We start from the raw sequence: 23,374 nt of genomic DNA on the forward strand, positions 1-23,374 counted from the left end.
GTTAGTTCAGTTTAACAGTGCACATTACCTTACTGTTTACAAGGTACTGAAATTGGTGCTGTGGAGGATACAAAGATACATAGGGCATAATTCCTATCTTTCTAAAATTTGTTGGAAGGGAGGTGGTTTAAGACACATACACAGGTAATTGTAATGAGGCAGAAAATGTGATAAGAAATAACAACAACTGGGGAGAGACATAAGATTTCTTGAACCCTTTTTTAAGATGCAAGACACTGTGCTAGGTATTTTGTGTGTTTTATCTCATTTATTTCAACAACCCAAGCAGATAGGAATTATCCTCATTTTGCAAGTGATAAAACTGAAATCCAGAGAACTCACTTACCCAAGGGTCACATCTTTAATAAGGCAGAACTATAAACAAAACCGGGACTGGTTGATGAATGTTATGCTATATTCTCTCAACTAGTAGAGAGTATTAGCTAACTTTCGAAAAGGGAAGCTAACATTTTTGACTGTGGTATCCAGGAAGAAATGGTATCTAAGTTAGATTTTTGAAAGCTAGGCAACCTTTCATCAGTTAGATAAAGAAACAAAAACTGTCAAGCTGATAGACTAGCTTGAACAAAAGTATATAGGCAGAAAATATGAGATTTGTTTAGCAGTTGTCCTATAGTATTGCATTGGATAGTAAGAAATAATGCTGAGAAATTAGGTTGAAAGCTAATAGTAGAAGCTCTTAATTGACATTATGAGACTTAATCTTTAGGTAAGGAATGGATGGTTTTTTGGTAGTTTATGTTTGTTTTTATTTTTAAGCAGATTGTGACATACATGTAAACAATAAGTCAGTCTGAAGTGTTTAAGATAAATGAGTAGAAGTCAAAGCAGGTTGTAATTAGATGGTAAAGTGCATAAAGGATTTGGATTGTGTTCACCTTTTATTCCTACTGTCTAACCTGCTTGGCACATAGAAGGTACTTAATATTTATTAAATTGGGGACATCAGTTATGATACTTTTGTATTAGACTGTTTGAGAGATAATGAAGACCCAAAATAGAGTGTGTGAGAAGCAGGATTCATATAGTAGATTCAGTGGATGTAGTTACTGACTAAATGAGATATATAAAGGCAAAGTAGAAATCAAAATGCCCTAGACCTTTAAATTTGGGTTATTAGAGGGATAATGTTTTATTCATTGACTCAATACATATTTGTTGGGTGCCAACTACATACCAAAGAATTCTCAGAGCTAGGGATATAACAATGAATAAAATATATTTTAAAAATCTCTGCCTTTGTGGCAATCTAATAGGGAGAAACAGTAAATAAATAAGTAAAATATATAGTAAGCCAGAAGGTAAGTGCTATAGGGGAAAAAATAAAACAGGGAAGAATGTTGGGAGTGTCAGGAGTACAGGAGTAGGAACAGGGATTGCAGTGCTACATATAGTCAGGGAATGCCTCCCTGAAGGAATTAAGGGAATAAGTCCTACAGCTCTTTGAAGGAAGAGTGTTTTGAGGCATACGGAACAGCAAAAGTGCAGAGGTATTTAAGTGGCATGTCATGGGAACAGGAAGGAGGCAGGTGTGATTGGAGCAAAGTGTTAGTGGCAGGAAATGAAGGGAGTAGATGGTATAAGTTGTAGACATGTGTAAGAACATTAGCCTTTATTCAAAAATGGGAAACCGCTGGAGATTTGTGAGTAAAGGAGTAATATGACCTGACTTAGTTTTGTTTTTTTTTTTTTTTGTGGGGGGACACAGTGTTGCTCTGTCACCCAGGCTGGAGTGCAGTGGCATGATCTCAGCTCACTGCAACCTCCACTTCCTGGGTTAAAGCAATTCTCCTGCCTCAGCCTCCCAAATAGCTGGGACTACAAGTGTATGCCGCAACACCTGGCTAAGTTTTTGTATTTTAGTAGAGATGGGGTTTCACTGTGTTGCCACAGCTGGGTCTCGAACTCCTGAGCTCAGGCAATCTGCCCACCTCAGCCTCCCAAAGTTCTAGGATTACAGGCATGAGCCACCGCGCCCAGCCGATGTAGGTTTTAAAAAGAATACCTTATTGTGGGCAGTTGCTTCCAAGATAGCCAAATAGGAACAGCTCCGGTCTTCAGCTCCCAGCAAAATCAACACAGAAGGTGGGTGAGTTCTGCATTTCCAACTAAGGTACCTAGTTCATCTCATTGGGACTGGTTGGACAGTGGGTACAGCCCATGGAGGGCGAGCTGAAGCAGGGTGGGGCATCGCCTCACCCAGGAAGCACAAGGCATCAGGGGATTTCCCTTTCCTAGCCAAGGGAAGCTATGAGTGACTGTACCTGGAGGAACGGTACACTGCTGCCCAAATACCGTGCTTTTGCCACTGTCCTCACAATCGGCAGACCAGGAGATTCCCTCCTGTGCCTGGCTCAGCAGGTCCCACGCCCACAGAGCCTTGCTTACTGCTAGCACAGCAGTCTAATATCAACCTGCGATGCTGCAGCTTGTTGGGGGGAGCAGCATCTGCCATTGCTGAGGCTTGAGTATGTCCCAGTGTCAACAGAGCGTCGAGGAAGCTCGAACTGGGCAGAGCCCACTGCAGCTCAGCAAGGACTATTGCCTCTATAGATTCCACCTCTGTGGGCAGGGCATAGCTGAACAAAAGGCAGCAAACAGCTTCTGCAGACTTAAACATCCATGTCTGACAGCTCTGAAGAGAACGGTGGTTCTCTCAGCACGGTGTTTGAGCTTTGAGAATGGAGACTGCCTCCTCAAGCAGGTCCCTGACCCCTGTGTAGCGTGACTGGGAGACACCTCCCAAAAGGGGCCGACAGACACCTCAAACAGGCAGGTGCCCCTCTGGGACAAAGCTTCCAGAGGAAGGATCAGGCGGCAATACTTGTTCTTCTACAGCCTCTGCTGGTGATACCCAGGCAAACAGGGTCTGGAGTGGACCTCCAGCAAACTCCAACAGACCTGCATCTGAGGGGCCTGACTGTTAGAAGGAAAACTAACAAACAGAAAGAAATAGCATCAACGTCAACAAAAAGGACATCCACACCAAAACTTGTCTGTAGGTCGCCAACATAAAAGACCAAAGGTAGATAAAAGCCACAAAGATGGGGAGAAACCAGAGCAGAGCTGAAAATTCCAAAAACCAGAGCACCTCTTCTCCAAAGGATCGCAGCTTCTCACCAGCAAGGAAACAAAACTGGGTGGAGAATGAGTTTGACAAGTTGACAGAAGTAGGCTTCCGAAGTTCGGTAATAAACTTCTCCAAGCTAAAGGAGCATGTTCTAACCCATTGCAAGGAAGCTAAAAACCTTGAAAAAAGGTTAGACAAATGGCTAACTAGAATAAACAGTGTAGAGAAGACCTTAAATTACCTGATGGAGCTAAAAACCACAGCACAAGAACTTGGTGACGCATGCACAAGCTTCAATCAAATGGAAGAAAGGATATCAGTGATTGAAGATCAAATTAATGAAATAAAATGAGAAGACAAGATTAGAGAAAAAAGAGTGAAAAGAAACGAACAAAACCTCCAAGAAATATGGGACTATGTGAAAAGGCCAAATTTACATTTGATTGGTGTACCAGAAAGTGATGGGGAGAATGAAACCAAGTTAGAAAACACTCTTCAGGATATTATCCAGGAGAACTTCCCTAACTAGCAAGCAGGCCAACATTCAAATTTGGGAAATACACAGAACACCACGAAGATACTTCTCGAGAAGAGCAACCCCAAGACACATAATTGCCAGATTTACCAAGGTTGAAATGAAGGAAAAAATGTTAAGGGCAGCCAGAGAGAAAGACCAGGTTACCCACAAAAGGAAGCCTATCAGACTAACAGCAGGTCTTGGCAGAAACCCTACAAGCCAGAAGACAGTGTGGGCCAATAATTCAACATTCTTAAAGAAAAGAATTTTCAGCCCAGAATCTCATATCCAGCCAAACTAAGCTTCATAAGTGAAGGAGCAATAAATTCCTTTACAGACAAGCACATGCTGAGAGATTTTGTCACCACCAGGCTTGCTTTACAAGAGCTCCAGAAGGAAGCAGTAAACATGGAAAGAAACAACTGATACCAGCCACTGCAAAACTTGCCAAATTGTAAAGACCATCAACACTATGAGGAAACTGCATCAATTAATGGACAAAATAACCAGTTAACATCATAATGACTGGATCAAATTCACACATAAAAATATTAACCTTAAATGTAAATGGGCTAAATGCCCCAATTAAAATACACAGACTGGCAAGTTGGATATAGAGTCAAGACCCATGTGTGTGCTGTATTCAGGAGACCCATCTCTTGTGCAAAAAAAGCAGGAGTTGCTGTCCTAGTCTCTGGTAAAACTGACTTTAAACAAAGATCAAAAGAGACAAGGCCATTACATAATGATAAAGGGATCACTTCAACAAGAAGAGCTAACTATCCTAAATATATATGCATCCAATATAGGAGCACCCCAGATTCATAAAGTCCTTAGAGACTTACAAAGTCTGAGACTCCCACACAATAGTAATGGGAGACTTTAACACCCACTGTCAATATTAGATCAACGAGACAGAAGGTTAACAAGGATATCCAGGAATTGAACTCACCTCTGGACCAAGCGGACCTAATAGACATCTACAGAACTGTACACCCCAAATCAACAGAATATACATTCTTCCCAGCACCACATTGCACATATTCTAAAATTGACCACATAATTGGAAGTAAAACACTCCTCAGCAAATGTAAAAGAACAGAAATCACAACAAACTGTCTCTCAGACCACAATGCAATCAAACTAGAACTCAGGATTAATAAACTCACTCAAAACCACACAACTACATGGAGACTGAACAACCTGTTATGGAATGACTACTGGGTAAATAATGAAATGAAGGCAGAAATATGTTCTTTGAAACCAATGAAAACAGATACAACGTACTGGAGTCTCTGGGACACATTTAAAGTAGTGTGTAGAGGGAAATTAATAGCACTAAATGCCCACAAGAAGCAGGAAAGATCTAAAATCGACACCCTAACATCACAATTAAAAGAAATAGAGAAGTATCTTTGTGGCGTTCTCTGTATTTCCTGGATTTGAATGTTGGCCTGCCCTACTAGGTTGGGGAAGTTCTCCTGGATGATATCCTGAAGAGTGTTTTCCAACTTGGTTCCGTTTTCCCCCTCACTTTCAGGCACCCCAATCAGACGTAGATTTGGTCTTTTTACATAATCCCATACTTCTTGCAGGCTTTGTTCATTTCTTCTTCTTCTTTTTTCTTTTGGTTTCTCGTCTTGCTTCATTTCATTCATTTGATCCTCAATCGCTGATACTCTTTCTTCCAGTTGATCAAGTTGGTTACTGAAGCTTGTGCATTTGTCACGTATTTCTCGGGTCATGGTTTTCATCTCTGTCATTTGGTTTATGACCTTCTCTGCATTAATTACTCTAGCTATCAATTCTTCCACTCTTTTTTCAAGATTTTTAGTTTCTTTGCACTGGGTATGTAATTCCTCCTTTAGCTCTGAGAAGTTTGATGGACTGAAGCCTTCTTCTCTCATCTCGTCAAAGTCATTCTCCGTCCAGCTTTGATCCGTTGCTGGCGATGAGCTGCGCTCCTTTGCCGGGGGAGATGCACTCTTATTTTTTGAATTTCCAGCTTTTCTGCCCTGCTTTTTCCCCATCTTTGTGGTTTTATCTGCCTCTGGTCTTTGATGATGGTGACGTACTGATGGGGTTTTGGTGTAGGTGTCCTTCCTGTTTGATAGTTTTCCTTCTAACAGTCAGGACCCTCAGCTGCAGGTCTGTTGGAGATTGCTTGAGGTCCACTCCAGACCCTGTTTGCCTGGGTATCAGCAACAGAGGCTGCAGAAGATAGAATATTGCTGAACAGCGAAATTCGGTATTGATGGAACGTACCTCAAAATAATAAGAGCTATTTATGACAAACCCACAGCCAATATCATACTGAATGGGCAAAAACTGGAAAAATTCCCTTTGAAAACTGGCACAAGACAGGGATGCCCTCTCTCACCACTCCTATTCAACATAGTGTTGGAAGTTCTGGCTAGGGCAATCAGGCAAGAGAAAGAAATCAAGGGTATTCAGTTAGGAAAAGAAGTAGTCAAATTGTCCCTGTTTGCAGATGACATGATTGTATATTTAGAAAACCCCATCGTGTCAGCCCAAAATCTCCTTAAGCTGATAAGCAACTTCAGCAAAGTCTCAGGATACAAAATTAATGTGCAAAAATCACAAGCATTCTTATACACCAGTAACAGACAAACAGAGAGCCAAATCATGAATGAACTGCCATTCACAATTGCTTCAAAGAGAATAAAATACCTAGGAATCCAACTGACAAGGGATGTAAAGGACCTCTTCAAGGAGAACTACAAACCACTGCTCAGTGAAATAAAAGAAGACACAAACAAATGGAAGAACATACCATGCTCATGGATAGGAAGAATCAATATCATGAAAATGGCCATACTGCCCAAGGTAATTTATAGATTCAATGCCATCCCCATCAAGCTACCAATGAGTTTCTTCACAGAATTGGAAAAAACTGCTTTAAAGTTCATATGGAACCAAAAAAGAGCCCACATCTCCAAGACAATCCTAAGTCAAAAGAACAAAGCTGGAGGCATCACGCTACCTGACTTCAAATTATACTACAAGGCTACACTAACCAAAACAGCATGGTACTGGTACCAAAACAGAGATATAGACCAATGGAACAGAACAGAGCCCTCAGAAATAATACCACACATCTACAGCCATCTGATCTTTGACAAACCTGAGAGAAACAAGAAATGGGGAAAGGATTCCCTATTTAATAAATGGTGCTGGGAAAATTGGCTAGCCATAAGTAGAAAGCTGAAACTGGATCCTTTCCTTACTCCTTATACGAAAATTAATTCAAGATGGATTAGAGACTTAAATGTTAGACCTAATACCATAAAAACCCTAGAAGAAAACCTAGGTAGTACCATTCAGGACATAGGCATGGGCAAAGACTTCATGTCTAAAACACCAAAAGCAACGGCAGTAAAAGCCAAAATTGACAAATGGGATCTAATTAAACTAAAGAGCTTCTGCACAGCAAAAGAAACTACCATCAGAGTGAACAGGCAACCTACAGAATGGGAGAAAATTTTTGCAATCTACTTATCTGACAAAGGGCTAATATCCAGAACCTACAAAGAACTCAAACAAATTTACAAGAAAAAAACAAACAACCCCATCAAAAAGTGGGCAAAGGATATGAACAGACATTTCTCAAAAGAAGACATTCATACAGCCAACAGACACATGAAAAAATGCTCATCACTGGCCATCAGAGAAATGCAAATCAAAACCACAATGAGATACCATCTCACACCAGTTAGAATGGCAATCATTAAAAAGTCAGGAAACAACAAGTGCTGGAGAGGATGTGGAGAAATAGGAACACTTTTACACTGTTGGTGGGATTGTAAACTAGTTCAACCATTATGGAAAACAGGATGGCGATTCCTCAAGGATCTAGAACTAGATGTACCATATGACCCAGCCATCCCATTACTGGGCATATACCCAAAGGATTATAAATCATGCTGCTGTAAAGATACATGCACACATATGTTTATTGCGGCACTATTCACAATAGCAAAGACTTGGAATCAACCCAAATGTCCATCAGTGACAGACTGGATTAAGAAAATGTGGCACATATACACCATGGAATACTATGCAGCCATAAAAAGGATGAGTTTGTGTCCTTTGTAGGGACATGGATGCAGCTGGAAACCATCATTCTCAGCAAACTATCACAAGAACAGAAAACCAAATACCGCATGTTCTCACTCATAGGTGGGAACTGAACAATGAGATCACTTGGATTCGGGAAGGGGAACATCACACACCGGGGCCTATCATGGGGAGGGGGGAGGGGGAAAGGATTGCATTGGGAGTTATACCTGATGTAAATGACGAGTTGATGGGTGCTGACGAGTTGATGGGAGCAGCACAGCAACATGGCACAAGTATACATATGTAACAAACCTGCACGTTATGCACATGTACCCTAGAACTTAAAGTATAATAATAATAAATAAATAAATAAAGGAAATAGAGAAGCAAGAGCAAATAAATTCAAAAGCAACAGAAGGCAAGAAATAACTAAGATCAGAGCAGAACTGAAAGAGAGAGAGACACAAAAAAACCCTTCAAAAAATCAATCCAGGAGCTGGTTTTTTGAAAAGATCAACAAAATAGACTCTTAGCAAGACTAATAAGGAAGAAAAGAGAAGAATCAAATAGATGCAATAAAAAATGATAAAGGGGATATCACCACCAATCCCACAGAAATACAAACTACCATCAGAGAATACTATAAACACCTCTACGCAAGTAAACTAGAAAATATAGAAGAAATGGATAAATTCCTGGACACATACACCCTCCCAAGACTAAACCAGGAAGAAGTTGAATCTCTGAATAGACCAATAACAGGTTCTGAAATTGAAGCAATAATTAATAGCCTACCTACCAAAAAAAGTCCAGGACCAGATGGATTCATAGCCAAATTGTGCCAGAGGTACAAAAAGGAGCTGGTACCATTCCTTCTGAAACTATTCTAATCAATAGAAAAAGAGGGAATCCTCCCTAACTCATTTTATGAGGCCGGCATCATCCTGATACCAAAGCCTGGCAGAGACACACACACACAAAAAGAATTTTAGGCCAGTATCCCTGATGAACATCAATGCAAAAATCCTCAATACTGGCAAACCGAATCCAGCAGCACATCAAAAAGCTTATCCAGCATGATCAAGTCAGCTTTATCCCTGGATGCAAGGCTGGTTCAAAATACACAAATCAATAAATGTAATCCAGCATATAAACAGAACCAACAACAAAAACCAAATAATCATCTCAATAGATGCAGAAAAGGCCTTTGACAAAATTCCGTAGCCCTTCATGCTAAAAACTCTCAATAAACTAGGTATTGATGGAACATATCTCAAAATAATAAGAGCTATTTATGACAGACCCACAGCCAATATCATACTGAATGGTCAAAAACTGGAAGCATTCCCTTTGAAAACTGGCACAAGACATGGATGCCCTCTCTTACCACTCCTGTTCAACATAGTGTTGGAAGTTCTGGCTAGGGCAGGCAGTCAGGCAAGAGAAAGAAATAAAGGGTATTCAGTTAGGAAAAGAGGAACTCAAATTGTCTCTGTTTGCAGATGACATGATTGTATATTTAGAAAACCCCATCGTGTCAGCCCAAAATCTCCTTAAGCTGATAAGCAACTTCAGCAAAGTGTCAGGATACAAAATCAATGTGCAAAAATCACAAGCATTCCTATACACCAGTAATAGACAAACAGGGAGCCAAATCATGAGTGAACTCCCATTCACGATTACTACAAAGAGAATAAAATACCTAGGAATCGAACTTACAAGGGATGTGAAGGACCTCTTCAAGGAGAACTACAAACAGGACACAAACAAATGGAAGGACATTCAATGCTCATGGATAGGAAGAATCAATATCGTGAAAATGGCCATACTGCCCAAGGTAATTTATAGATTCAATGCTATCCCCATCAAGCTACCACGAACTTTCTTCACAGAATTGGAAAAAACTACTTTAAAGTTCATATGGAACCAAAAAAAGAACCCACATAGCCAAGGCAATCCTAAGCGAAAAGAACAAAGCTGGAGGCATCATGCTACCTGACTTCAAACTATACTACAAGGCTACAGTAACCAAAACAACATGGTACTGGTACCAAAACAGATATATAGACCAATGGAACAGAACAGAGGCCTCAGAAATAACACCACATCTACAACCATCTGATCTTTGACAAACCTGACAAAAGCAAGAAATGGGGAAAGGATTCCCTATTTAATAAATGGTGCTGGGAAAACTGGCTAGCCACATGTAGAAAGCTGAAACTGGATTCCTTCCTTATACCATATACAAAAATTAAGATGGATTAAAAACTTAAATGTAAGACTTAACACCATAAAAAACCCTAGAAGAAAACCTAGGCAATACCATTCAGGACATAGGCATAGGCAAAGACTTCATGACGAAAACACCAAAAGCAATGGCAACAAAAGCCAGAATAGACAAGTGGGATCTAATCAAACTAAAGAGCTTCTGCACAGCAAAAGAAACTATCATCAGAGTGAACAGGCAACCTACAGAATGGGAGAAAATGTTTGCAATCCACCCATCTGACAAAGGGCTAATATCCAGAATCTACAAAGAACTTAAATTTACAAGAAAAAAAACAACCCCATCAAAAAGTAGGCAAAAGATATGAACAGATACTTCTCAAAAGAAGACATTTATAATGCAGCCAACAGACATATGAAAAAATGCTCATCATTAGTGGTCATCAGAGAAATGCAAATCAAAACCACAATGAGATACCATCTCATGCCAATTAGAGTGACGATCATTAAAAAGTCAGGAAACAACAGATGCTGGAGAGGATGTGGAGAAATAGGAACACTTTTACACTGTTGGTGGGAGTGTAAATTAGTTCAATCATTGTGGAAGACAGTGTGGCGATTCCTCAAGGATCTATAACTAGAAATACCATTTGACCCAGTGATCCCATTACTGGGTATATACCCAAAGGATTATAAATCATGCTACTATAAAGACACATGCACATGTATGTTTATTGTGGCACTGTTTACAATAGCAAAGACTTGGAAAAACCCAAATGTCCATCAATGATAGACTGGATTAAGAAAATGTGGCACATATATGCCATGGAATACTATGCAGCCATAAAAAAGGATGAGTTCATGTCCTTTGCAGGGATGTGAATGAAGCTGGTAACCATCATTCTCAGCAGACTATCACAAGGACAGAAAACCAAACAGCGCATGTTCTCACTCATAGGTGGGAGTTGAAAAATGAGAACACATGGACACAGGGCAGGGAGCATCACACACCGGGGCCTGTTGGGGAATGGGGGAGCTTGGGGAGTGATAGCATTAGGAGAAATACCTAATGTAAATGATGAGTTGATGGGTGCAGCAAACCAACATGGCACATGTATACCTCTGTAACAAACCTGCACATTGTACACATGTACCTGAGGACTTAAAGTATTAAATAAATAAATAAATATATATATATATATATATATCTTTTTGGTAAGAATGGTTTTTAGGTTGAGCTAGGGCATAAGAGACCAATCAGGAGAGTCAAGCAGCCATTACCTTAATTCAAGTGAGAAATGATGGTGGCTTGGCTCAGCATGGCAGTGACATGGGTCCTGAGATACAGTCAGATTGGGATTACTCACACCTGTAATCCCAACACTGGGAGGCTGAGGCCTGCAGATTGCTTGAGCCTGGCAAATCGCTTGAGCCCAGAAGTTTAAGGTCAGCCTGCACAGCGTAGGGAAAACCTATCTCTACAACAATTACAAAAATTATCCAGGTGTGGTGGTGCGTGCCTGTAGTCCCAGTTACTTGGGAGGGTGAAATGGGAGGGTGGCTTGAGTCCTGGAAGTTGAGCCTGAAGTGAGCTGAGATTGTACCACTGTACTCCAGTTTGGATGACACAGCAAGACCCTGTCTCAAATAAATGGAAGAACTAATGTAAGTGAATGATACTACTATCATAGAAAGACAAAAGAAGACAGAATAAGATGGAAATCAGGAAGAACAGAAATAGAACCATATTATTGCTGCATTATGGAGAAAGGGTGGAAGGATGATGAATGATGTAAGGTTCTACAATAAGATCAAGAACTGAGAAGAGATTATTAGATCTGGCAACTGGAAATCATCACGCTCCAGGAAGTAGTTTTGGTAGTGAGAAGACAAACTGCAGAGGATAAAGGGTAAATAAAGTTAGAAGTGAAAAAGAAAAGATTAGCAGTGAATGGAAGGAGGGAGGAAAAGAATGGCCAAATTGAGTGATCAAGTTGTTGTGGTGGGTGATTGTCAGTTTTTTGTTTTGCTTTGTCTTTTCAGAAGTGAGGAAATCTGAGAATATTGTTAGGCTGAAAGAAAGGAGTCAGTAGAGAAGGAGCAGTTATAAATAAGGGAAAGATAGGAGTTAAATGATGATGAAGCTCCTATAGGAAGTAAGAGAGGGTGTGATCTTACGGAACCTGGCAGGTAAAAAGGAAGGACAGTTTTTTATCTTGAGTCAAAAGGAGAGGAAATCGGTAATGATACAAAGAGATTTTTGAGGAGAAGCAAAACTGAGGTCCTATTACTTTAGCTGCTTAGAGCAGGGATTGGCAAACCATGTCCTGTGGGCCAAATCTGACCTGCTCCTATTTTTGTACAGCTCACAAGCTAAAAATGGTTTTTATACTTTTCAGTTGTTGGAAAATTAAAAGATGGTTTTAAAAATTGAAATAATTTGTGATGGGAAAATAATATAGAATTCAAATTTCATTAATAAAGTTATATTGGAGCACAGCTAAACTTATTTTCATACTTACTGTTATGGCTGCTTTTCCACTGTAACAGCAGAATTGAATAGTTTGCATAGAGACTGTATGTGAAATTCCAGTGGCTTCACTTTTGCTCTGCCCACTACAAATTTCAGTAACTGAGTTATAACTTGATAGCATGATGAGTAATATATACATTGTTAAACCACAGTGGTTTTTTTTGTGAAATTACAAATACATACATGGCACACAAGAAAAAGGTGTACTTTGAGTGTCATACTTTCAAGGCACAATATAGTATGGATTTTTTTGTTATTGAATTAGATGGTAAAGAACTATATTTATTATACAGTGACACTATAGCTATGTTAAATGGCTATACTACAAATCAACATTACCAGATTGAGCACTCATCACAGAAAACCAACAGTCAAAAAAATTAGAAAATTTAAAATGGAATTCTCATCGCAGCAGAATTTCCTCATCAAAAGAAAAATAAAATAAAATGAGGCTGCAACCAAAATAAGTTCCTGAGAGGTTCATGTGTTACCTAGGCAAGGAAACCTGTTTACTTGTAATTGCAACAGCCAAAAAAATATGTCCAGAGTAAGTAGACTTGTCTAAGGTTATTAGCTTCTCAGTGAGAACAGTTTCTTGAAGAGTTGATGACATTTTGAACAACATGGCCAACTTAAAATAAAACAAATGATTTGAATGTTTTTCCTTGGCTCATCATGACCCAATGGATATGAATACTTGCTAAATTTGTTGGCTAAATGTTACCATCATGGGAGTGAGTTCATTATCTTGAGAGTGAGTTTGTTATACAAGCTAGTTCGGCCCTCTTACTCTCTTGCATGCACTCTCTTGCCATGTGATTCCTCCTGCCATGTTATGACACAACAAGAAGGCCCTTAACAAATGCCCCTTGATCTCGGATTTCCGAGTCCTCAGAACTGTGAGCAAATAAACTTTTATTGTTTACAAATTACCCAGTTTGTAGTATTCTGTTAAAGTAGCATAAAACAAAGGCCAGATGCGGTGACTCACGCCTGTAATCCTAGCACTTTGGGAGGCTGAGGCAGGCGGATCACGAGGTCAGGAGATCAAGACCATCCTGGCTAACATGGTGAAACCCTGTCTCTACTTAAAAAAAAAAAAAAAAAAAAAAAAAGACAGTACCGCTTAGTTGTTTGAGAAGTCAATGATGAATTGGAAATGACTGAAGAAGTAGCCTCTGTGAATAGTCATGGTTCAACTACGGATAAGAACATTTTCTAAGAAGGTGAAAACACTGATTCTATACAACCTGAATCTGCTAAGATGTGTTGCACCTGATAATGGTGAAAAATATAGGTGGAGCAGGAAAAGGCCTAGTTGGACAAAAGTTAAACTTTTGCAAATACAGGTTTTTTGTCTGTGGTTATTCATTTTATTATTCATCAGCAGGTACATTGCAGAAAATATTTGAATTTATCATGTGTTACTGAACTGGTAGTGTTGAGGTAAAGTTTATTCACTCTTGTGACATAATCATTGTCAGTTTTGTGAATTTTTGTCAGATATAGAAGCTGACGATCCCTACTTGCCCTACCGCATGGCAATTCAATGGCAGAACAAGGCTTAAGTTTTATTTTTTTGAGATTGAGGCCAAGAATGAAATTTTTCTGAACAGAACGCCTTTTCAGCTATTGTTATTAAACCCATTCAGCTTTGGAAATCACCTTTTACTGCAGACTTAGTTAAATTCTGAGTTCTTTTTGGAGACAGGGTTTTACTTTGTCAGCCAGGCTGGAGTGCAGTAGCGTAATCATAGCTCACTGCAACCTCATACTCTTGGGCTCACATGATTCTCCCACCTTAGCTTCCCAAGTAGCTAGTACTAGTAGTACACACCACCACACCTGGCTAATTTATTTATTTATTGTGGAGACGAGATCCCACTGTGTTGCTCAGGCTGGTCTTGAACTCCTGGCCTCAAGCAATCCTGCCTCAGCCTCCCAAAGTGCTGAATGAGATTACAGGCATGAACCACCATGTCCAGCCCAGACTTAGTTATATTCTTTGTTGTTGTTTTCTTTTTGAGACAGGGCCTCGCTCAGTTGCCCAGGCTGGAGTGCAGTAGTGCAGTCTCAGCTCACTGCAACCTCTGCCTCCCAGGTTCAGGCGAGTCAGGCTGAGACTATAGGGTCGTGCCACCACATCTGGCTAATTTTGTTTACTTTTTTGTAGAAACAAGGTTTCCCTATGTTGCCCAAGTTGGTCTTGAACTCCTGGACTCATGCAATTCCCTATCTCAGCCTCTCAAAGTACTGGAATTACAGGCATGAGCCACCATGCCTAGCTAACTTGTTTATATTCTTTTTGTTTGAGACAGGGTTTCGCTCTTGTTGCCCAGGCTGGAGTGCAATGGCGCGCTCTCGGCTCACCACAACCTCCGCCTCCCGGGTTCAAGCGATTCTCCTGCCTCAGCCTCCTGAGTAGCTGGGATTACAGGCATGTGCCACCATGCCCGGCTAATTTTGTATTTTTAGTAGAGACAGGGTTTCTCCATGTTGGTCAGGTTGGTCTCAAACTCCTGACTTCAGGTGATCCACCCGCCTCGGCCTCCCAAAGTGTTGAGATTACAGGCATGAACCACTGTGCCTGGCCTATATTCTTAAGTAATTCAAATTGAAACCACAAAGCAGAACAGTGCTTATATGCAAAACTTACACTGGAGTAAAGTTTTGACGACACCTAGTATAGTTTGACTCACAAGTAATGTCACACTGCTTTATATACCTCTCAGACCATCAGAAGTTAACACAAGCAGTATCTCCATTCCCATGCAAGTTGGCAGCAGATACATTTTCCAAGCTTAAGCTAATACAATGCCAGAGCATTTTTTTTACCTCCATGCAAGCATAAAGGAAATTTCCATATTGCAAAATCCATTTAACTATGCGATTGAGGAATTTTCACTTAATCTTCATTTGGAAGTGATTAATCTGCAATGTAATAACATGGTAAAAGGCAAATATCAAGAGAAGAATTTAACAGAATTATATTCTGGCCTGTTACTCTCCCAACTAATAAATATGCTCAATTAAAACCACATACTCATAGACTGATATTAGGATTTGACCTTACCTATCAGTGTGAAAAGGCATTTTCAAAAATGCAGTACCTCAAATTTTATTACAAATTAGAATTAGCAAATGAATATTTATAATTGAATTCCAATTAAGTGAAATATCCTTCCCCCAAAATATTTCATTCTTCTAAGTAACTTCCAAATAGACCTATATTACAAAAAAGGAACATGGTTATTGTATTTTTAATCTTGTCAATAAATTTATGGAAATTTTGTTTCCTCTTTTTATATAAGGAATTGCACAACATCCTGTTTTGCCTCTTGGCTTTCAAAGTCTAAAATATTTACTCTCTGACCCTTTGCAGAAAAAAGTTGCCAACCCCTGCCTCACGGTAAGGGAGCTGGAGAGTGGAGCTTAAAGAAAGGAAAAAGTTCATAATAGGTATCTCTAGTGGATCTATTGTTGATTTAACATAGTATTCATTATAGATTTTACTTGGGAGGGGAGGACTTTTCTCTTGGCAAATTTATACAGTTTGCAAACCATAGGCTGTGAAATATCTGCATTTTTCTTTTGTAAATTTTATTAACCTACTTTTAATTTGGCTTATAGACAGCATCAACTGGGCAAGTGGTGAGGATGACCATGTAGTCGCCAGAGCAGAATATGATTTTGCTGCCGTATCTGAAGAAGAAATTTCTTTCCGGGCTGGTGATATGCTAAACTTAGCTCTCAAAGGTAATAAATTATGAATAAGTTGGAATTATCTGTAAATTTTGATATTCATAAATGCAGTATTAAAAACTACAACAAATGATCTTGTTCATTGTTAGTTAACTTAGAGATAGTTACTAGAACTTCTTTTTCATGTCAATTTAGAGCTTCCAAATCTGGAGGAGTCAGGAAGAAATGCCCCAGCAGCTATTCTAATAGTATTTCACTGAGATAAGGAAAGGCTTTATTTATATAGGCTTTTCTAAACTCAAAATACTTGAATTTCAAACTGTTAATCCCCACACAAAAATGTGATGTCAGTAACTAAACATAACAAATCTAATAAAGCAAAGAAATTATCTAGCATCATCTAAGCATTACTGTTAGTCCTTGATTACTGGGACTGGTGTTGCTTCTTTATTACTTCAATAGTGTTTACCTCAGAAATTTCATCATGATTATTTTAGGAAATATTGTCATGAAGTATTATAGAACCCCAGCAAGAAATTTATACACATCTCAGGTTTATTTTTGGACCAAGTCACTGATACTTTTTAATGACTCTAGGCAAAATGACCTTTTCCTTCACCTTTCCTGAGTAATGATTATCAGAATTTTTATGGATTTTATTTAATATGTGTGTTTGTGGGGATTCAAGTTTATTGCAAAAAGTGATGTTTTGTTGATAAAGGTACTAATAACAATAACATATCATTTATTGAGTACTTACTATATACAAAGTACTGTATTTTACATATTTCATTTAACCCTTACAATAATACTGTGAAGTGGTACAATTATTATCCTGTCCTTGTTTTACACTTGAAGAAACTGAGACTCAGAATAAGTAAATTGTCCAGTGTCACAAAGCCAAGGTGCAATAGAGCTGGACTATGAATCTAGGTTTGTCTAACTTGAGACCTTGTGCTTTTAACAACTCTGGCTGTTTTTTCATGGAAGGATCTATTAATGGAAACTTCACCATTTTTTTGGCTTTGGTCATTCTATGCAGGGAAGAAATACCTTCAATGTTCATTACTATGCAAATAGTTGAAATCATTACTATGTAAATAATTGAAAATTTGGGATGAGATTACTAAATCTTTGCCTCATCCCTATTACAAAAATCCTAGACTTAAGCGAGGTACAGTGGTGTGTGCCTATAGTCCCACCTACTCAAGAAGCTGAGGCAGGAGGATCACTTGAGGCCAGGAGTTTGAGGCTGTAGTACACTGTAATCACACCTGTGGAATAGCACCACTGTACTCCATCCTGGGCAATGTAGCGTAACCTTGTCTCAAGAAAAAAATAAAATACAAACCTCTAGACTTTTAGGTATTCTATTCATATTTTTCTTTCCCCCCCCCCCTTTTTTTTTTTTTTTTTTGAGACAGAGTCTCGCTCTGTTGCCCGGGCTAGAGTGCAGTGGCACCATCTCAGCTCACTACAACCTCCGCCTCCCAGGTTCAAGCAATTCTCCTGCCTCAGCCTCCTGAGTAGCTGGGACTACAGGCACATGCCACCACACCCAGCTAGTTTTTGTATTTTTAGTAGAGACAGGCTTTCACCATGTTGGTCAGGCTGGTCTTGAACTCCTGACCTTGTGATTCACCCACCTCGGCCTCCCAAAGTGCTGGAATTACAGATGTGTACCACCACGCCTGGCCTACTCGTATTTTTCTTATAGGGAAAATAGCAATTTACTATTTTGGGTTTCAAACGAGTGATTTTTTAAAGATTTATTGTTAGGGACAGGAACAACACAGATAATTTTCATTAGGGGTCATGTGGTTTCTTTCAGTTACTTAATAACACTTCAGAAAAATTTTATATTTCATTCTTCAATGAATAGTGCCTCTTAACACTAGCTTGCTTCTTGGCTTTCCTCCATTGCTCAAGAAACGTATGTTTGGGCATTTGGAACAAAATCAGTCATAGACATGGTAAATTTGTTTTTTTCTGTTATTATAGAGCATTAAACATTAAAAAGTCTTATATTGTGCCTAAATTATAATGTTGAACTAAAATTGTAACAGTTAAGCAGCTTTTTAAAGATATAGATAAGATAGGAAAATACCATAGAAAATTGAATACATTAAATAATCTTCCTTACTTTAAGCTTAGAATATTGCCTTTATTTATCATATGGCTAGAAATAACAGAGGTCTTCAGTTTTTTGCCCATCTTGGATTGAAATTAATATTCACTATCTTCAGGATTGTTTATCACAATCACATGAAATGAATTTTATATTTTTGCCAAAAGTAGGCTAAGAAAGCTGAGTGCGTAAAGGTATATCTTTTCTATACTTATTCCTAACTTACACAGTTGAGAAGGAATGAGATATTCATTTCTTAGACTCCAATTTAAAATATGAAAGACATTGTTTTCAGTTTTGAGAGAACTAAATCTCCTTACTCTATGAATGGACCAACTGATATAAACTGTATGTTCTTCAAGGTAGAAGGAAATATTTAGTAAGTATAAAATAAAAATAGAAGAATGGACCCTAGAACTGTGAAGCCTACTCAGCATTTGATTTTGAAGATATATGCATGTACTATTTGTTATCTACTATGTAAGCATAACAGATTTTCCTGAATATGATACTTTACCATTAATATTCTGTTGGACCTCCAAAGTATATTGTAATTACAAGACTGTCTTTTTTTTCCCATCAGAACAACAACCCAAAGTGCGTGGTTGGCTTCTGGCTAGTCTTGATGGCCAAACAACAGGACTTATACCTGCAAATTATGTCAAAATTCTTGGTAAAAGAAAAGGTAGGAAAACAGTGGAATCAAGTAAAATTTCCAAGCAGCAACCATCTTTTACCAACCCAACACTAACTAAAGGAGCCACGGTTGCTGATTCTTTGGATGAACAGGAAGCTGCCTTTGAATCTGTTTTTGTTGAAACTAATAAGGTTCCAGTTGCACCTGATTCCACTGGGAAAGATGGAGAAAAGCAAGATCTTTGATATCTTTCATGTTTGCTTGCAGTTGAACAATAGAGTACTTTTTAAAATTATTTCTCACAAAGAAATGAATGTACAATCCAATGAAAACATTTGTTATTGGCTATTTCAGGTGTTTTGCTGCTAGAAATTTAATTAAAGTTACACACTAGTATGTTGGTCTGGTGACCTGGTTACATTTTATTACACACATTATTGGACCATAAGGACATTTGTTTCACCTAGATTTTAAGATTATGGAGACTGCTGTCATTTTCATCTTACTTAGATCTCTAGGTTTATTGGAAGAGTAAGATTGATGAACTATAGCATGCACAGTTTGGTACAGTAGGGATCATTAATACTTTTAAAAGTTCTAAATTAATTGACTTGGAATCCTTAGAAATGGACTGATAACATATCAGTATGAGAACAGGCAAAAGGTAAATTTTTTTTTACAACCTTAAGTAATCTCAACAATAAAATTTTCTGATCTGTATTATATCCAGTGTTGGGTTTATATTTTCACCCACAAACAACTGACACTACTATCTTTTACTGTATTTTTAAAAATTTATCTTGAAAAGGTCACCCAGAAGCATTCTGAAGAAGATGGTTCTAGAATGATAGAGTATGTAGCCCTAATCGTTTTCCCTCCTAGCAAAAAGTCTGAAATTTATCTTTCTTACAAACTGTTCCATTTCTTCTAAGGATCACTTATTTATTTATCTCTTTAAGCTGGGCATGGTGGCTCATGCCTGTAATCCCAGCACTTTGGGAGGCTGAGGTGGGCAGATCACCTGAGGTTGGGAGTTCGAGACCACCCTGACCAACATGGAGAAACCCCATCTTTACTAAAAATACAAAATTAGCCAGGTGTGGTGGCACATGCCTGTAATCCCAGCTACTCGGGAGGCTGAGGTAGGAGAATCACTTGAACCCGAGAGGCAGAGGTTACAGTGAGCCGGAGATCTCGCCATTACACTCCAGCCTGGGCAACAAGAGAGAAACCCCATCTCAAAAAAAAAAAAATTATTTATCTCTTTAAAATATGACTAGTTTTCATACTGGGTGAATCAGAAGTATATGAAAGGTATACTTTCTTTTCCTACAACAAATACTTGAGTTATTTTGAGTTTGCACTTAATGATACAATCAGTTATAATAGTAATTTTTAATCTTTTTATAGATTTTTGCTTCTACCTTGTGTGATTTTTTTTAAATTCCATATTTAGGATGCTCTGTAAATATTGAAAATGTGTCACATTGGATACATTTTTCTTTTAGGTTTAATTTTTACTGCTGTGACTTATTTATAGTCTTAATGCTCAATTGCCATTTAGAATATGATAATCCTCACGCCTGTAATCTCAGCACTTGGGGAGGCCAAGGCAGGTGGATCATCTGCAGTCAGGAATTTGAGACCAGCCTGGCCAACACAGTGAAACCCTGTCTCTACTAAAAATACAAAAGTTAGCTGGGCGCAGTGGCATGCACCTGTAGTCCCAGCTACTCAGGAGGCTGAGGCAGGAGAATCACTTGAACCCAGGAGGCAGAGGTTGCAGGGAGCTGAGATCACGCCACTGCACTCCAATGTGGGGGATAGAGCAAGACTGTGTCTCAAAACAAAACAAAAACAAAAACAAAAACAAAATAATACGATATGCTATTTGACATGTTTTTTGGTTTATAATGATTTTAAATGCAGTTAACTTTCAGTACGCTGAATATTGCCCCAGAAAATAGGAAACTTCATATACTTGCTGTGAAAGTACTACAGAGTAATACTATCAGGAATACAGGTGTATAAGAATACATTTATAGACATTGTTGAAAACTTTGAACTGTTTGATAAAAATTGTGATTTAGTATGTTTTTCTTTTTCTTTTTCTTTTTTTTTTTTTTTGAGACGGAGTCTTGCTCTGTCGCCCAGGGTGGAGTCCAGTGGCGCAATCTCGGCTCACTGCAAGCTCCGCCTCCCGGGTTCACACTATTCTCCTGCCTCAGCCTCCCGAGTAGCTGGGACTACAGGCACCCGCCACCAGGCCCGGCTAATTTTTTTTGTATTTTTAGTAGAGACGGGGTTTCACCATGTTAGCCAGGATGGTCTCCATCTCCTGACCTGGTGATCCACCCACCTCAGCCTCCCAAAGTGCTGGGATTATTATAGGCATGAGCCACCACGCCCGGCAGTTTAGTGTTTTTTTTCTAATAGACTATGTTCAACAAATAAGTAATTCTCAAATAGTTCAGACTGAAACATACAGGAACCAAGTACATACCCAGCATAGAAGAACTTTACTAAAGGCTTCTTGGAAAGCCCTTTTTTGAAATGACAGTATCATAAGTAACATATCTTTTAAAATAGAAATCTTGACCCAGTGCAGAAAAATAAATACTTTATAGTAAAATGTATTTATCTTTGGCCAATTTTCCAACACCCAGGTATTAGCCTTGAAGTTGAAGAGATAAGTTTTCTTGTGTATTATTTTTCGTTTGTGTTCTACAATTAAAGGTTCTGCTTTGATTTGTTAGATAATTTGTAGAAATTTTGTTCTCAAAACAAATTTTTGATAAATTATTAAATTTGGGGTTGAGATGTCTAAATTGAATGCTAGAAGTAAAGTAGAAGTGACCACTATTAAAGATGTATAGGGAGAAGAGTATAGCACAAAGTGATACAACAGTGGCACTTTTGTAAGGGTGTTTATTGTTTGGTTAAGTCTGCTAAATTATAGTATGCATTATCTGATGACTATTTGTGTCTGAAAATTCCTTTTGTATTAAAATTCTGGAGAAGGAATTGAGAACTAGAATAAAGAGAAATTTTGTAACCTTTTTTATCATGACAGTTTTAGAATAATTTTTTTAGCTAAGATAAATGTTCAAGGCTCCAATATTATTTTTAGGAACTTATTTAAGGAGTGCTACTTTACAGAAATTGCTAACACACCAAAACATTTTTAATTAAATAAAATATGTTACAATAATAAAACATGTTTCTTTTAATTTTTCTGATTATATTTTATGAGTTCAGAAAGGAAATGGTAAGAGAACTATACATTTTGATGTTTTAACATTTTATGTACGTACTTGATTCAATCTGTGTGTCATAATTACACATTACTTGAACACAGCTATCCTTTATCTTGTGCTTTCTTTAATAGAAAAATGAACAGAAACTGAATGCAGTTAAATTTTTATTTTTAGTAGGTTGTGAAGTTACTTTTACAGAGAAATAAAAATATGTGAAACTTGATTGACTTTTTCTTTAAGATAAATTGTTAATGCTTTTGCAGGATTAGAATTAATATGAAGTCTCTTTTTAACATGATTGTATATGTTACCTACTGCAAACATGTCTATTCTATTTCTTTGTGATTTAAAGAAAAATAGGCCAGGCGTGGTAGCTCACACCTATAATCCCAGCACTTTGGGAGGCCAAGGTGGGTGGATCACAAGGTCAGAAGTTCGAGTCCAGCCTGGCCAATATGATGAAACCCTGTCTCTACTAAAAATACAAAAAGTAGCCAGGCATGGTGGTGGGTGCCTGTAGTCCCAGCTACTCGGGAGGCTGAGGCAGGAAAATTGCTTGAACCTGGGAGGTGGAGATTGCAGTGAGCCGAGATCACGCCACTGTACTCCAGTCTGCTACAGAGCGAGACTCCAACTGAAAAGAAAAAAAAAAAAAGACAAATAATACATTTATATAGAATTACCTACAGGTGTGTTAAATAAAAAGACTTCACACCTAGATTTTGGGGAATCTAGATTCTAGTTTAGACATCACTGCTTACTGTAAGATTTAAGTCCTATTATTTGTTTTTCAGTTTCCTAATTTATAACAATAGGTATAACTGCTACACCTGCCTCACATAAAAGTGCTTTTTTTATATACTTTAATTTCAGTTTTCTTCTGAGACGGGTTTTGCTCTTGTCGCCCAGGATAGAGTGCAGTGGTGAGGTCTCAGCTCTGCAGATCTGAGATCTGCCCACCTCAGCCTCCCAAAGTGCTGGGATTACAGGTGTGAGCCACCGCACCGGGCCTGCAAGTCCTTTTTAAAAAATACAGGGGCTGGGTGCAGTGCCTCATATCTGTAATCCTAGCACTTTGGGAGGCTGAGGCAGGTGGATCACCTGAGATCAGGAGTTGGAGACTAGCCTGACTAACATGATGAAACCCCGTCTCTACTAAAAATATAAAACTTAGCCGGGCGTGGTGGCATGCACCTGTAATCC

At 38.6% G+C, this 23,374-nt stretch overlaps 1 protein-coding gene across 1 annotated transcript in view; it reads left to right on the forward strand.

The window, feature by feature from the left end:
• The window catches only part of PEX13 (peroxisomal biogenesis factor 13), a 36,578-nt gene extending 14,448 nt beyond the window's left edge, over positions 1 to 22,130 (forward strand). The window contains exons 3-4 of the mRNA XM_003908691.5: positions 16,078 to 16,203; positions 18,861 to 22,130. Coding sequence (XP_003908740.1) covers positions 16,078 to 16,203; positions 18,861 to 19,159 — 425 coding nt within the window. The 3' untranslated portion in view covers positions 19,160 to 22,130. The remainder of the gene's footprint in view (positions 1 to 16,077; positions 16,204 to 18,860) is intronic.
• The last annotated feature ends 1,244 nt before the right edge of the window (positions 22,131 to 23,374 follow it).

The sequence above is a fragment of the Papio anubis genome, chromosome 14 (assembly GCF_008728515.1).
Source record: "Papio anubis isolate 15944 chromosome 14, Panubis1.0, whole genome shotgun sequence".
NCBI classification, from domain to species: Eukaryota; Metazoa; Chordata; class Mammalia; order Primates; family Cercopithecidae; genus Papio; species Papio anubis.